Consider the following 15,108-nt stretch of genomic DNA (forward strand, 5'->3'; position numbering starts at 1 on the left):
GACCTCTGCCGGCCGACTGGCCGTCCCTGTTGGGCAAGTTAAAAATACACATACCCCTCAGGCTCCCCAGAATCTCCTAGAATCTCAAACCCAGCACCTGTAAGATACACCTTTATTTTGTGACCCATTAAGAAAACTGCGCCAAGGGAAATGCTCGTTTAGACTTTTTATATTTATTGAAAGAGCTCTTTCTGACCACGTTAGGCACGTTTCCGTATCACGGTTCGTAAATAAAAAGTAAAACAGAAGAGGTTTTCTTGAAATTTTGCACTGTGGTTCCGGCGCTCTGAACTGTCACCGCCCAGAGTTCTGTTGTGTTTCCTCAAACAGCGTCATCCTCTGGGCCATGGTGGGCGTTGGTGACGTTCAGCACTACTGAAGAGCTTTATTTTGCTCTTGGCTCCAGAAGTTTCTTCTAAGTTGCTGATACTTACTCTGCAAGGTCTGATGTCGGGCTTTCCCGACCTGACCAGGAGGAGCCTGGCGATGACAAGGTCACAGTTGCCCCTTGTTGATGGCGGTCGTGGGAGATGATGCCCATATGTGAGAACATGGGCATCTCAGAATCTGTGCAGCACAGCACTTCGAGGGAGGTCTCTGTCAGAGCCAGTGTTTCACGGTCTTGATTGTGTCACATGACGTCATTAAATAAGGTTTCATGACATCCGGGCAGCAGGGAGGGAGCCATTAGGCTACTCAGAAAACAAACAGACCTCGCTGACTCACTCAGATGCGAATTTCTGGTTCCACATCCTTGTTAGAGAGTTTCGTGTTTGATTTCTGGCAAGAATTGCATGAGACCCTTCATGCGATTTGCTAGATTCCCCAATGGCAGCCGGGCGTGCAGGGTCCTTGGCTGGTCCTCCCAGCTGGCACGGGACACGGCGTTTTAGCCAACGCTTGGGATGCGGGAAAGCTGTCGGTGCAGACCTATCCCTCCCAGAGTGACTGGAAGCCTGTGCGGATTGGGACTTGGCTCTGGTCTCAGCTGCAGGCTTCACGCCCTGTCCTGGAACCAGGGGAGAGAAGCCACCGTCTCACTTTCTAAACTTTCCAGCCCACGGCCTGTTCCACCATGGGTTCTTTCTTTTTTTTTCTTCTTTTTTTGAGGTGGTCAAGTTCCACCTGACAGGGTGTGGTGTTTCCTGGAGTGTGACAGCTGTGGGCACTTTTCTTCCCCAGCCTTGACAACAGCCACCTCTGTGTCCCGACCACACTGGCTTCAGGAGGAAGGCGCCACAGGTCGGTCAGACCCAGAGCCATAGGGAGGGCCAGCTGGGAGCAAGTTTGGTGCTCTGGCCCATACTTCATCGATGTTGGGGTTTCCAGGGACGGGGAAGATCGGTGGCAGTACGGAAATGTGACAGGGCTGGTCTCTTTGATGGCGGGGTTTCAGAAGTATACTCTCGGGGCTCCTGGGCGGCTCAGTCGGTTACGCGTCCGATTTCAGCTCCGGTCATCATCTCACGGTCTGTGAGTTCGATCCCCGTGTCCGGCTCTGTGCTGACAGCTCAGGGCATGGAACCAGCTTCGGATGCTGTGTCTCCCCCCCTCTCTCTCTGCCGCTCCCCTGCTCATGCTCTTTCTCTGTCTCAAAAATAAAATAAAAACATTAAAAAAAAAAAGTATACTCTCAAGCCAGCCAGGCTAGGGACAGGTCTGTTATCCCCACTAAAGCAAATTAAAATAATCTCTGGGCCATCTGCATTAAAAAAGGAAGCGCCTGCCTGCGGTGTTCCGCATGACAGCTCGCAGATAAAACCCCAGCAGAGCCCGACTGCGTCTAAACCTCGTCTCGGCAAAGGACAGGGCTTCCCTGGTCCGGCCTGAAATCTTCCGCACGATGTGCCAGGCCCCTGCTGGGTGGCAGCTGGCTGGCTTGAGTCTCTGACCCGCTCGGAGCCCCGCTCCCGCACACCCTCTTCCTTGGGCTGCCTCTCCTTGGACTACAAAACGGTGGCTTGTTAGGAGAGGTTCCTTCTGGCGAACATCTTTGTGGAATCTGGAATGGGACCAGTCCACGCAGGTGATGTGTCCCGATTGTGCTGGCGCGGGACGGCCGAGCGGTGCGGGAAACACCGTTACCGCTGTCGACGTAACACCAGTCAAGCCGGCCACCAGGCAAGGGTTCCTGCTTTTTGCGCAAAGCTCCAAGTCCACAGACGCCTGGTGGGACGTTGAACGTGAGGGTGAGGACACGCGTGAAACATGGTACTGCACTCCTCCTCTTGTGTGGTAGTGACACAGGACAGAGGGAGCGCTTTTGCCTTTTTTTTTTTTATTACATCCCCACCACAGCCAGGCAGCCTGGCCAACCAGAACCGGCCTGACCGGAGACTGTCACGGAATAGAAAAAAAAAAATCCACATTCTCTAGGGGGTTGTGTGTTCCCTCGTGTTTCATTTCAGCCTCTCCTCATTGGCCCACACTAGGGAGGCTGCCCTTGGATCTCACCCCTGAATCCTCCCCAAAGCATTTTAAGAAAAATTTTTTTAACGTTTATTTTTGAGAGAGAGAGAGAGAGCACGTGAGCAGGGGAGCAGCAGAGAGGGGAGGCACAGAATCCGAATCAGGCTCCAGGCTCTGAGCTGTCAGCACAGAGCCCACGCGGGGCTCAAACCTGCAAACTGCAAGATCACGACCTGAGCTGAAGTTGGACGCTTAACCGACTTGAGCTACCCAGGTGCCCCCCCCCCCCCTTTTTTGTTTTTTTATTTTTGAGAGCGTGAGCAGGATTTGGGGAGGGCAGAGCGCGCAGGAGATGCAGAATCTAAAGCGGGCTCCGAGCTGTCAACACAGAGCCCGAAGTGGGGCTTGAACCCACAAGCTGGGAGATCGTGACCCGAGCTGAAGTTGGACACTTCACCGAGCCACCCGGGCGCCTCTACCCAAAGCATGTGCGGACATCCTGCCCGAAGCCGTAGTCTGAAACCGCTTGAAACACGGAATCCGGTAATGAGCACTGGTTGGTGCCCGAAACCCTCCTGAAGGCTTCATCTCGCAGCCCTGAAGTGCCCCCTTTTCCACTAGCCGTTGGGTGTCCAGCCCCAGCGGCCCTTTCCCCCCGCCACGTGTCCACACGCTGGGGCCACTGTGTGAGCCGGACTCCTAGCCAAGCCTGCCCAGAGAGCCAGTCCGTCACCCCTCAGCTTCTGGGAGCACAGCGCCCTCGGAAACGGCGGGCCTGGCCGGCCGCGTTTGGAGTCTGGAGTTCACAGCCTCCAGTCAGAGCCCAGGTGGGACGCTGAGAACAGAAGATGAAAACAGATGCCATGTTTACACGATTATTGTCGTTTATTGAGGTCGGTTTATTCTCAACGGGTGCTTTTTCCTCCAAGTAAACAGAGCAGGCGTAAATATCTATAATGAATAAATTTATTGTCTTACAAAAATCATTGTCTAGAAATATGGGAATACAAGAAAAAAGATTCTTTGCAGTCAGGTGTCTGGTGGTCAACAGCCAGTACAATTCGTAAAGGGGGGGAAACCAAAGGTTCCAAACCCACATGACAAATTCTTCCTAACAGATGTTAAAGCTTTTAACCCAAAAGGTTGGTGTTTTCAAGCACGTTGCAGAGGATCAAGGATTTATAATTAACACTGATTCATTGTCACTGAATGTTTATAATACCACTTTGACTAGAGAGGTACATGATATGAAGCAAAGTCAGAACTTATACAGTAAGTTGTTACAGAGGCAAATAATGTATTTAACGTTGTCTTAGTACTGTAGTGTCTAAGGCACTTTCTGTAATGTCAGTTTGCTTAACTATCAACCAAAAACAGAATGCTAAATGTTCACTGTAACACTGTCCGGGGGGAAGGGAGGAAGAGAAATGAAAAAAGATTCGCGTCCACGGGCATGTCAACATTCAGGCAGATGGCATCGGTTCCCGAGGTTCGGTAAAACCTCCTCGACAAACTTGGAGTCTGGGACACAAAACTACTGTTTCCATTTTGGGCTCAAAGCAGCGGCTGAATTTGCAAAGGTCGGCATGCGAGCCTGGCTGGGAGGGTGGTGGGGGGGGGGTGCTGTGCGCCACCCTCTGCCCGGGGCTATACCTGCGCCTGGACCAGGACTAGTGAGTGCATGGGCAGGGCCTGGGGGGCTCAGGGTCCGCGTGGGACCGCCACCCGCAGCCGCACAGACCGGCCCTGGCAGGGGACCGATCACAGGGAGAGATGTGGCGACATCGCCAACTCATGGTGCCCCCGAAAGGATGCCGCTTCCCCCCCAACGCGACCCACCCTCCTGGTCTTTCCGAAGCCCCCTTCACAGTTTGCTCACTGAAATAGTGTCGATCGTTATTGGGAGGAAATACAAGGAGATACGAGTGCAGCTTACGTTCCACAATGTTCTAAGAGACTGGATGTGGCTGAGGAGTCAGGGGCCACATGAACACAGAACTAAATTACCTGTCTGTCGACAGAGAGCATGCAGAGCGACTGGGCAGCCCCCGGGGGGGTGGGGGAGGAAGGGGAGGGCTGCCCCCCCCCCCCCCCCATAACCCAGTGACTGGCAACGAGGGTCTGGAGTTTGTCTGGAAAACGAGTTCTCTTCTTAACATGGATTATAAAATGGTCTCTGGGTGGATATATGGAAAATAGATGCAAGGATGAGACAGTCTGTTTAATAGGTGTAGGTTTTGTGTACGTATATATATAAAAAGGGGAGCAACTGTACTTAAATCTGAAGCAGGATACAGTATGTGGAGGCCAGAAAGCCTTAAGACACAGTTGATCTTTCAGGAAGGAATCCCAGAGCTCGCCAGTTTCCTCAACGTGTGGGAGGCCCCGAGGCAGGCTGGCGCCGGCCGAGTTCCCACTGTCCCTCTGTACCGCCTCCGCTGGCTTCCTGGGGCTCTACTCGGACTGGGGCGGCTGCGTCTCGTTGACGTCGCTGGTCTTACTCTCCGTGTCGTCGTCCGACAGCTCCAGCGAGGCCCCTTCGATGTGCAGCTGACGCCGGCCAGACCGGCTGGAGGAGAAGCTGATGGGGCCGCCCCGCCTGGAGAGGACACAGAGCAGACGACGGGGCTGTGCGCTTGTTCCGCCACCTGCGGACTCGAACCGGGCGCCCTTCCTCAGGACGCCGCGTGGGGTGGGCGGGCGGGGTCGGGAAAGGCTCTGCGGCCGCCTCTCCTGCGCCCCCGCCAGCACGGGGGGCACCCAGCGGGAGGGCCCCGGTCCGGGACGCCCGAGCCAGCTGTTGTGACAGAGACGGGAAGGAAGACGGACAGAGGCAAGGTCCTACCTGCTGACCAAGCAGCAGCATTTCTACAGCGGCCAGACAGTCCGTGTTTTAATTAGGCTTTGGGGGCCACGAAGGCCTCTGGTGCACGTTCTTGTTTTGGCTTTTTTTAGAACCCTTGTATGTAAAAACGTTCTTAGCTTGCTGTGCACAAAGCAGCGCACGGCCTGTTTGCTGACGCCCGTGCTGGCACGTTCTGAGGGAGAGAGTTAGGCTCTGGGGCAGGTCAGAGTCCGTGTGGGGAGGAGGGCGATGGCACCGGGGCCCCCTTGCTGCGGATGCCCGGACAAGGACGGGCACCTGGCCTGGCCCTCCAGCTTCGTGCTGGGGATTTGTGTCGTCCACTAATCAGGGGCAGAGGACCGCTGAAGGTCGGGAATCCCGAGGGGGTGAATGCCAAGTGATTCGGGAGCGAGAACGAGTAACCGCACGTGAACCTAAGGGGGCCTCCGGCCCAGGCGCTAGGCCCACAGACGTGGCTGCTGGCCAAGCTCCCGCCACGGACTCTCCGACACCCAGCGCCTGTCCCGGAAGCCCCTGGGGTCGCTCACCTCAGCCGGTTCTTCAGAGTGCTGACCTCGCGGCTCAGGCCCTCGTTGGCCTCCGTGGCATCATCCAGTTCCCGCTGGAGTTTACGCCGAGACGCGTTGGCACGCGTGGCTTCCTCTTCTGCTTCCTCCAGCTGCCGTTTCAGCTGCTTCATCCTGGCGTTGGCCTTCTCCATCTTGGGGAGGTCACGGGACCAAGTCGGACCACACCGGGGAGATCAGAGTCAGCACGGCCACATCCTGAGCATTTAGCACAGCTCACCACCCCGAGAGCCACACACACACACACACACACACACGGGGGATGGGCTGAGCCTCTTGGTCAGCCTGCCGCTCTCAGCAAAGCCAGTGTCTACCAAGCAAACCATATACTAAAGGAGACTTAAAACATGTAAGATCCTACCCGCCCCCCCCACCTTGAGTTTTCCGCAGAAACGACACAGTTTAGGGTCTTCACGGGAGTGCCCCGTGGGATCATGAGGAGGAATCCCTCTTCCTGCAGAGTACGAGAGCCAACGATGTGGATGGTCTCCAGCCCTAGCAGGTGGCAGTTTCTACAGTCCGTTCAATGCGGGTGTCTTGGAGGGTATGTTTGGATTCAAGTGCAGAGCCGTCCGGAGAGCGGACACCGGAACTCTGTGACACAGACACGCGCCAGTGCCTCGCGGGTCTCCCCCCCCTCCCGGAACTGCCCTGGGTGTCACTAGGTCCTGAAGGTGGGGGATGGAGGGAGAGCCTGAGTGGAGCCCGCCTTCCCTCCCCGTGTCTGCGGTGACAAGTCTCATCACGGCAGAGGGAGCCAGAGGGAGAGCAGGGCTCCCCAGGCAGCAGACCGAGAGGACGTGGCCGCGGCAACCGGTCCCGTTAGCGCTTCCCCTCGATGCGGAGACAGAGGTGCCTGGGTGCAGGCGAGAAGACCCCGCAGGTCCCGCACACGGCACGTTTCTTTTGTCCGTGTCCACCCTGAGTCCAGCCAGTGCCCAGGAGCTGCTCTGGGCCTTCAGGGGGAGGACGGCACACGTTTGTGACGCTTTCTTATCCTCGCCAGTCGGTCGGTAACGCCGGGCCCGCCTTCTTCCCTTACCTGTTCTTTGTACTGATCTGCATGGCGACGTTCGTCTTCCACCTGCATGAAGATCTCCTTCAGCTTCTTCTCCGTGCGGCGGACTAGCTTGTTGGCGGCTGCCCGTTCCCTGTTCAAGTGACCAACGCGTTAGTGTTCGCAGCTCTAGAAACGACAGCTGAACGAGGAGACTGTTTTTAAGGTCCTTTTTGTCCGGGAGAGGACACAAGCTAGACTTTTTCCACGACCTCTGACCAGAATGATGGTGTAATTGCTGTGGCCCGGAAACCTTTGTTTCCCCTCTGCTTAAAGTATGGGTTCCCTCTCAGCTATCCTAACGGCGCCAGGCAGAAAACGTGCATGTGTCGGGGCTTGACACACAGCTATTGGTTGCTTTATTCAGTGATGATCTCAAGGGCAAAGCTACCTGTCCCATAAACTGAATTCAGACTTTTTGAGAGCAAAACTTTGGTTACTCTAATTACCTAACTTTTTAGCCTGAAAACCAAACAAACCAAGACCCAATTTATTAACTGACCGTTTCAATTTAAAATTGACGGACTGCCTACCAAGACGCTAGGGGCTAGTGCGGCTCTAACAGTGACTCTTGTTGGAGCCAAGCTAATCAGCAGGCTTCTAGACGGGCCCACACAGGCCCTGATAGGCCACATGGAGAAATGCACTGAGAACAGAGAATATTCTTTCGTTCCTTCACAAATGTGATGCAAAAATGGACAGCCAGGGAGTTAGCTGGAAAGGGCAAGTCATGTTAATTACGGCAGCCGCCAACAAGCCCTTTTACCCGGATGCAGTGGAGTCTGGACAGCGGGAAGCCCGGGGTTCCTCTGGCACCAGGAAGTCACCAGCACGGGCTGACACCACCTTCTGTCTCCCACTCGGGTGACAGGTGTCCCCGTGCCACCAGAGGGCCAGGGGCGTGTGGCGGTCTGGGCCGCGACTCCCGGGCTCGGCCCGGACCCGGCCTGCAGTGGAGACGCAGGGAGGTCTGGGGGTGAGGGCGGCCGCACCCTCTTACTTGGCTTCCTGCTCCAGCTGCTCCTCCAGCTGCCCGATCTTGGCTTCCAGGGCCGAGATGGTGGCCTTGAACTTGGACTTGACAGTGCCCTCCAGTTCCTGCAGCTTGGCCTTGAGCTCCTTGTTCTGCCGCTCCAGCTGCTGGCGCGCGTTGTCACTCTTCTGGGCAGCGCTGCGCTCGGCCGCCAGCTCTGCGTTCAGCGTGTCCACCTGGAGAGGAGAGCCGGGTTTAGTCGCTCGCGCCACGGGGGCAGTGCAGCCCTTCCCGGGCGCCGGGCCGCGGCGCGGGCCACCTGCAGCGTGGTCTTGCGGAAGCGGTCGTTGAGCAGCTCCGTGTTGCTCTGCTCCTCTTCCAGCTCCTCCTCCAGCTGCGCGATCCGCGCCTCCAGACGCCGCTTCTCATCGAGCAGCGCAGACCTGGCCGGGCGGGGACGGGACAGCGCTCAGAGCAGGGGCCGCGGCATGACCCCGGGGAGCTCACCTCCCCGCCGCTGGAGCTTTCTGGGCTTTCCTCTCTCCCCCGCACCCATCCCCGTCCCCCAGTCTGTCCACAAGCCCCGGCGAGGACACTTCCGAACCCGCCACCCCAGCCCGGGCCCCGTCCCTTCTCCCTGCCGCACCTCCCTCTGTCCTCCACGGCCCGGGTCCACCTCCAAAATGATCCTGGCACCCTCTACCCTGGACTGTGCTAGAAGAGGACCGTGATGAATCCTCAGGGCGGTAATTAAACGGAGGAAGAGTCTTAACTGGAAAAAACTAGGACTTCGCGAGAAACGCGCTCAAGGTCTTAAGGCATCTGCTTGCCAAACCTCGCGAGTCTGGGCGTGAAGACCTGTGCGGCCGGGCCGCACGGCCTGCACCAATCGGGCTATAGCTCCAACTGTGCCTCCTTCACTCCTGCGGTGGGAATGGCTGGTGAGGGGGTGGGGTCTGCCTGGGTTGTGCGGCCGACCGGCGCCAAGGCAGTCTGGACACTCAGCAACTTGTGCCCGTCCGTGCAGGCTCCGAGCGGATGAGCAAGTCAACTACGGACTTCTAGATGCCAGACGACCCGGCCTTCCCGGTGTGACAGGTGTGCCCCCAGGGGGATGGGCTGCAGGCGCCCGAGCGGGGAGGGTGGCACCGTCGCCGGTTTCTAGCCCATTCTTCCCGCCCGCTGCCAGGAGACTCACTTGCCAGAGGCGCTGTTGGCGATCTCGTCGGCCAGCTCGTCCCTCTCCTGCTCGGCGTGGCGGCGGGCTCGCTCAGAGGAGGCGAGTTCCTAAGGAAGGTCGGAGTGGGATTTAAGCTCCGGGTAACGGGTTTCTCAAATGTGAAGCCTGCCGGCCGCGGCCACCCTGGCTCCGGCCCCCTTGCTGCTGCCGGGCCTGAGAGATTAAGCCACAGCCTGGCTGAAGACAAGCCGGGTGACGTGCTACTGTCCACGTCCTTCCGCACAACTGTCCCCAGAGGGGACTCCTGGTCCACGGGAGGGCTCTAATGCCATTTCCGACGGAAGAGGCAGCTCCGTTCCCACCCTCCCTAGAAAGCGGGTGTTTCTTAATCCTAAACTCGGCACAGACCTCCTGCAAGCCCGCAACTATACCGGCTCACGGTCTTGAAGGACCTGTCACATACACAGTAGTGCAGTTTGGAGGTCAGGTCCACGGGACTGACCAGTGAACATCAAGGTCCCAGGAAACACGGTAGTCGTGCAGGGAAGTGAGGACCACGGCTCCCGTGGGGAGTGTGGGCGAGGGTGAGCCCTCCGGCTAGTGCAGTAAGCAGGGCCTGGCTCCCGAGGGAGGTGGGAGTCAGGCTCTGAGGCGGTGCGGGCGGCTCTCTGTGAACCGCGGGCCGGGCCCGTCCTCTGGAGGAAGAACTGCCTGGTGCGGCTTTTCCACAAATTTCTTCGGAAGAGGGTTCGCCACAGGAGGCAGCCAGGGTGCGTTTCTTAGCCCACGTGGGTCAAGACTAAAATCCTGTTCTCAGGATTTGAGAGCCGCGCCGTTTCCCTTACTGCACAGGTGAGGAAACGGAGGCCTAACGGACGACGCGATTCGCCAAGTGCCCAGACTGACTGGTCGGCGGCAGAAACTCGGGGTTCTGACTCTCCCCATCTGGGCCTCTTGCCACCAGCTGGCGCTTCCTGAAAATGCCGTATTTGGCAAAAGCACAGCTTTAAAGATGCCTGTGGAGCAGGGCCGCATAGAGAGTTCTCCCATGTGCTTGGCATGTGTGTTCACCTCTTACGTTAGCGCACGGGATGGAGGCGAAAGGCCCGGGTTCCGGCACATGCCGTCCTGACCCGTGGGGTGGAGCGAGCCCAGCTGGGAGGGCAGCAGCCACGATACTCTGGGCCCGACCCCAGGGCCTCAGATCAACAAACACTGAGCATCAGCTCTGCCATCTGGCCTCTGGTGCTCCGTCCTTTGCCCACTGGCCGGGCGTGCCGTGGACACCCACTGGGGGAACCCGTGGGAGAAAGGGGAGGAGCCTGAGGGAAGGAAAAAGAAACAGAAGGGCAGGGCTAGCTTTCCAGGGGGTCTCTTCTCCCTTATCTAAAGTCTGAAATGAACACTTTCTGAAAAGGCTGGGAGTGTGCTTGGGTACGCAGCTCGTGCCCTGGGGGCCTCCGGGAGGCAGGCTCCCAGAGCCCCCTCCCCTGAGCGTGTCCCCGTCAGCTCGACGATGAACCACACAGATCTTGAACATCTGCTTCACGGAGGAGCAGGTGTTCTTTTAAGCAGACGCGGAGCATTTTTAAAGACTGGTCATGTTCCAGACCCTACAGCTGCTCTGGTCTCTGTTCTCTAGCCACAGTGCAAGAAAACGGAAATCAACAGGAACAAAAATCCACACATTCGGAAATTTAAACCACACTTTTAAGTTGTTCATGGAATAAAGGAAACCATTATTGAAACGAGAAAAAATTGGAATTAAATGGTGACGAGAGCATAGATTTTTTAGGACACAGTGAAGACAGGACTTGGAGGGGAATGTGCAGCGTTCTAGGAGCAGAACCGGACAAGAGAAAAAATGGAAAATTAACGTGGGCGACTCAAGAAAGCAGAAAAAGAAAAACCCAAAGGAAGTAAGGATCGGAGCAAAAATCAAGGAAACAAAACAAAGAGGGATCCAAACCGAAAGCTGCCTCTCCCAGGGACCTTGGGGTCTGCTCAGTGTCGACTCACTTGGTTTTTAGTCCCTTGTCCATCCCCGACACCCTTCTTTCTTGCAAGCTCTGCTCTATGTTCAGGGTCTTTGGTGACAACGAATCCATCATTTCTAGGTGTTTGTGTGGGCGTGTTTTCGTATTAACGGGTAACAACATTTCAACTCAAGTGGCTCTTCCCTTTCCTTGGTTGGAATACTTGTGCTTACCGTTCACACAGCGATGTGTGGACAACACACATTGTGTGTGTGCAGTCCTTTGTACGTCACTCACATCTCCATAAAACTGTTAAACCTGCATGGTCAGGTGTGTCTACCGCAGACGTGACCCCATAGCACACGTAAGCCCCCATCAGTCCCTCTTCAGGAGAACTTCCAAAACAGATAAATGAAAGAAGTGATCAGAAGATGAATCACTCGGGGAGTCAATGAAACCTGCAGCTTACCTTTTAAGTACCACAGGAATAGTGTAAACCAGGGCAGTCTTATGTAAACCAGGGCAGTCTTAGAACACTTAGAGTTCAACCATCCTGATGCTTCCCAACACTAAATCAACACCACTGCCTTTTATAACACGTGGAGCACGGCCTGGTAAGTCGCTCGAAAAGTGACTAACCAGTCCCTTGGCTGTTAGCCAGGTAGAGGAATATACAGGGTAAACATTTTTTGAACAAATGGATGAGGAAGTAAGTAAACAGACCTCTTGCAATTGAAGGATTTCGGCTTCTAGACTCTTGAGTTTCTTTTCACTCTCTTTGGATTGAGCAAAAATCTCATCCCGGGATGCACGAGCTTCTTCTAATTCACGTTGGTAATCCTTCATCTGAGCCTAAGATTAAGCAGGAAGAAGGTTTTAGAGGACTTTCTGCTCTCAGATTTTAAACATACTGTTTCCGGATTATAAAAGTCCAAGTACAGTCACTGTAAATATGAAAGCATATGGCGGGGCGCCTGGGGGGGCTCATTCGGCTGTGTCCGACTCTTGATTTCGGCTCAGGTCATGATCCTAGGGGGATCGAGCCCCAAGCTGGGTTCCTCAAGCAGCATGGAGCCTGCTTGAGGTTCTTTTCTTTCTCCCTTTGCCCCTCCCCCGCTGGTGTGTGCACGTGCAAGCTCAAAAAATAAAGTACGTGCCAGTGACAAAGGTATCGCAAGAAAACATTTAGAACAATATCCCTTATGAAAATAGATGGAAAAATCAACAAAATAGTGGCAGACTGAATCCATCAGTTTGTATAATCCAAAAGAATTATACACCATTATATCCCAGATCCAAGTGGGATTTATCTGAGGATTAATTTGACACCCCAAATCAATTAATACAGCCGTAGGATCATCTCAATAAATGCAGAAGAAGCAGGTGACAAAATCTAACACCCTTTCATTATAAAAACAACTCAGTAAGATGAATAGAAGGAGACGTCCCTCAACTCTGATAAAGGGTATCAGTGAACAACTAACAGCTAACATACTGAATGGTGAAAAGACTGAGTGCCTTTCCCTTATGATTAGCAATGAAGCAGGAAGTCTGACTTTGCCACTTTTAACCCTGTAACAGTTCTACTCAAAGCAGTTAGGCCACGACAAAAACCAGAAAAGGTATCCAGATTGGAAAGGAAGCAAAAAACCTAGCTTGATTTGCTGATGTGATCTTGTATACTGAACATCTTAAGGAATCCACCAAAAAACCATTAGAAGAAGCCAGTTCAGCAAGGTTACAAGATCAATATACAAAAATCAACTGTATTTCCATATACTATAAACATTCCAAAAATCAGGAAAGCAATCACACGTATAAGCCTCAAAAACGAAAAAAACAGGGTGCCTGGGTAGCTCAGTTGGTTAAGCATCTGACTTTGGCTCAGGTCACAAGATCACGGTCTGTGGGTTCAAGTCCCGCATCTGCTGAGCTTGAGCCCTGGGTGAGTCCTGCTTCCCTCCCTGTCTCTCTGCCCCTTGCTCAATTGTGTGCGCGCTCTCTCTCTCAAAAGTACTTAGGTATAAATTTAGCTAAAGTATATGACTCGTACACCAAAACTATAAAATAAGATCATCACTGAAAAAAGAAATGCTAAATAAATGGAAAGATAATCACGTTCATACACTGGGACATACGCTGGAAGACAGTATTGTTAGGATGGTAAGTCCTCTCCAGATCAATCTACCCAGTCAACAAACTATCGAAATTCAAGCTGGCCCACATGCCGCTTGCAGGTTTGATCATAAAGTCTGTAAGGTTTTAAAATCTGTAATGTTTAAGTTGATCATAAAATCTGTAAAGAATTGTAAGAAACCAGAAACGCTAAACAGTCTTGAGAAAGAACAGCAAAGCGAGAGACGTTACGCTTCCCAATTTGAAAACTTACGAAGCCGCAGCAATCAAGACTGTCACACTGGCATAAGAAAAGATATATAGATCAACGAAAGAGAGCTGAGTCCGGAAATAAACACATAAATCTACGGCCAGATTTTTGATGGGAGTGCCAAGAGCCAAGATAATTCAATGGGGGAAGGAAGAGTCTTCTGGGGCGCCTGGTTGGTTCAGTCAGTTAAGCATCTGACTCTTGACTTTGGCTCAGATCATGATCTCATGGTTTGTGGGTTTGAGCCCACACTCAAGTGTGGAACCTGCTTGGGATTCTCTCCCTCCCTCTCCCTCTTCTCCGCTCATGTGAAAAACAACAAACTTAAAAAAAACAAAAAACCAACAAAAACTAATTCAACGGGTAAAAAAAAAATCTGAAAGTGTAAAACTCTTAGGAGAAAACATAGGAGTAAGTCTTTATGATCTGGGCATAGGCAGTAGTTTCATAGATCGGATGACAAAAGCACAAGAAACAAAAAATTTGTATTGTACACAGCACCACTGAGTGACTAGAGAATGGAATATTTGGAAATCATAGATCTCACAAGAAGCATCTAGAGTATCTACAGAAATGTTACAAAACTCAGTTATTAAAGACAACTCAATTAGGAAGATGAGCAGAGGATTAAGAGAGATTTTTCCCAAATAAGATAATGGCCAATAAGCAAGTGAAAAGATGTTCATTAGTCATTAGGGAAATGCACATCAAAAATGAAATGCACAATGAAATACCACTTCATACCCACTGGGATGACTATAAAAAATGAATAGCAGATATTGGTGAGGACGTAGTAAAGCTCGAATCCCCACACACAGCTGGTAGGAAATGTAAAATGGGACCATCACTGTGGAGAGGCGGGGCAGGCAGTTAAACAGAATTCCCACATAACCTAACAATTCCACTCCTAGGTATGTATCTACCAGAGAGAACTTGAAAGCACACGTCTACACAAATGTTCACGAATGTTCATAGCAGCAGTATTCAGAGTGTCCGAAAAGTCAACCCAAATATTCATCAACTGTTGGATTAATGACCTGTGGGCAATGCATACAATGGAACGTTATATGGTAACAAAAAGGAATGAAGTCCTAATGGATGTCACGCCACGGATGAACCTTGAAAACACGCTAAGGGAAAGAAGCCAGGCACAGAAGCCACATATTTTAGGATTCCATTTATAGGAAATGTCCAGCATACGCAAATCTCGACACACAGAAAGCAGACGAATGGTCGATTAGCGCCACACAGGGCAGATCGTGTGCAGTGACCGCTGCGGGGTGCAGGGTTTCTTTTCGAGGGATTTAAATGTCCAAAATTGCATAGTGGTAATGTTTGTAGAACCCTGTGAATGTACTAAAATATCTACAGCTGTTATGTAAACAAAATCACAGTTACGTATAGTCTCTGTAATATGCTTAATAATCTTTGTAATAAGCTCGTCAGAATAAGAGCTTTGTGCTTGGCTTTTTAAAAAAAATACAAGGAAGCAGTTAAGTTGCTTTTAAACTTATTATCCAGAGTTGGCTTTTCCTTTTAAATGTTTTATGTTTATGTCTGTCCACGAACACCTTTCTGCGTGTGTGGCTGTGAAAGAAGCTGCCTGCGCTCTTCCTTTATGGACTTAAGCCCCTTCCTTGCATCCATAGCCCCACCATGTAAATGGCTGGCAGTCCACTTACATTTAGGTGGTTT

The 15,108-nt window shown here is 52.8% G+C and overlaps 2 protein-coding genes across 12 annotated transcripts in view; one reads left to right on the forward strand and one right to left on the reverse strand.

Moving 5' to 3' along the window:
• Positions 1-15,108, forward strand: part of NDEL1 (nudE neurodevelopment protein 1 like 1) — a 90,809-nt gene that overhangs the window by 50,944 nt on the left and 24,757 nt on the right. The gene's annotated exons all lie outside the window — the stretch shown is intronic.
• The window catches only part of MYH10 (myosin heavy chain 10), a 130,746-nt gene continuing 118,995 nt past the window's right edge, over positions 3,358-15,108 (reverse strand). For all 7 annotated transcript variants that reach the window (XM_027047670.2, XM_027047669.2, XM_027047671.2 and 4 more), the window contains 7 exons: positions 11,751-11,879; positions 9,070-9,158; positions 8,191-8,314; positions 7,899-8,107; positions 6,884-6,992; positions 5,803-5,975; positions 3,358-5,008 (listed from right to left, as the gene is read on the reverse strand). In XM_027047670.2, the coding sequence (XP_026903471.1) occupies positions 4,864-5,008; positions 5,803-5,975; positions 6,884-6,992; positions 7,899-8,107; positions 8,191-8,314; positions 9,070-9,158; positions 11,751-11,879 (978 nt within the window). In that variant the 3' untranslated portion in view covers positions 3,358-4,863. The remainder of the gene's footprint in view (positions 5,009-5,802; positions 5,976-6,883; positions 6,993-7,898; positions 8,108-8,190; positions 8,315-9,069; positions 9,159-11,750; positions 11,880-15,108) is intronic.

Source organism: Acinonyx jubatus, chromosome E1 (assembly GCF_027475565.1).
Source record: "Acinonyx jubatus isolate Ajub_Pintada_27869175 chromosome E1, VMU_Ajub_asm_v1.0, whole genome shotgun sequence".
Taxonomy (NCBI): Eukaryota; Metazoa; Chordata; class Mammalia; order Carnivora; family Felidae; genus Acinonyx; species Acinonyx jubatus.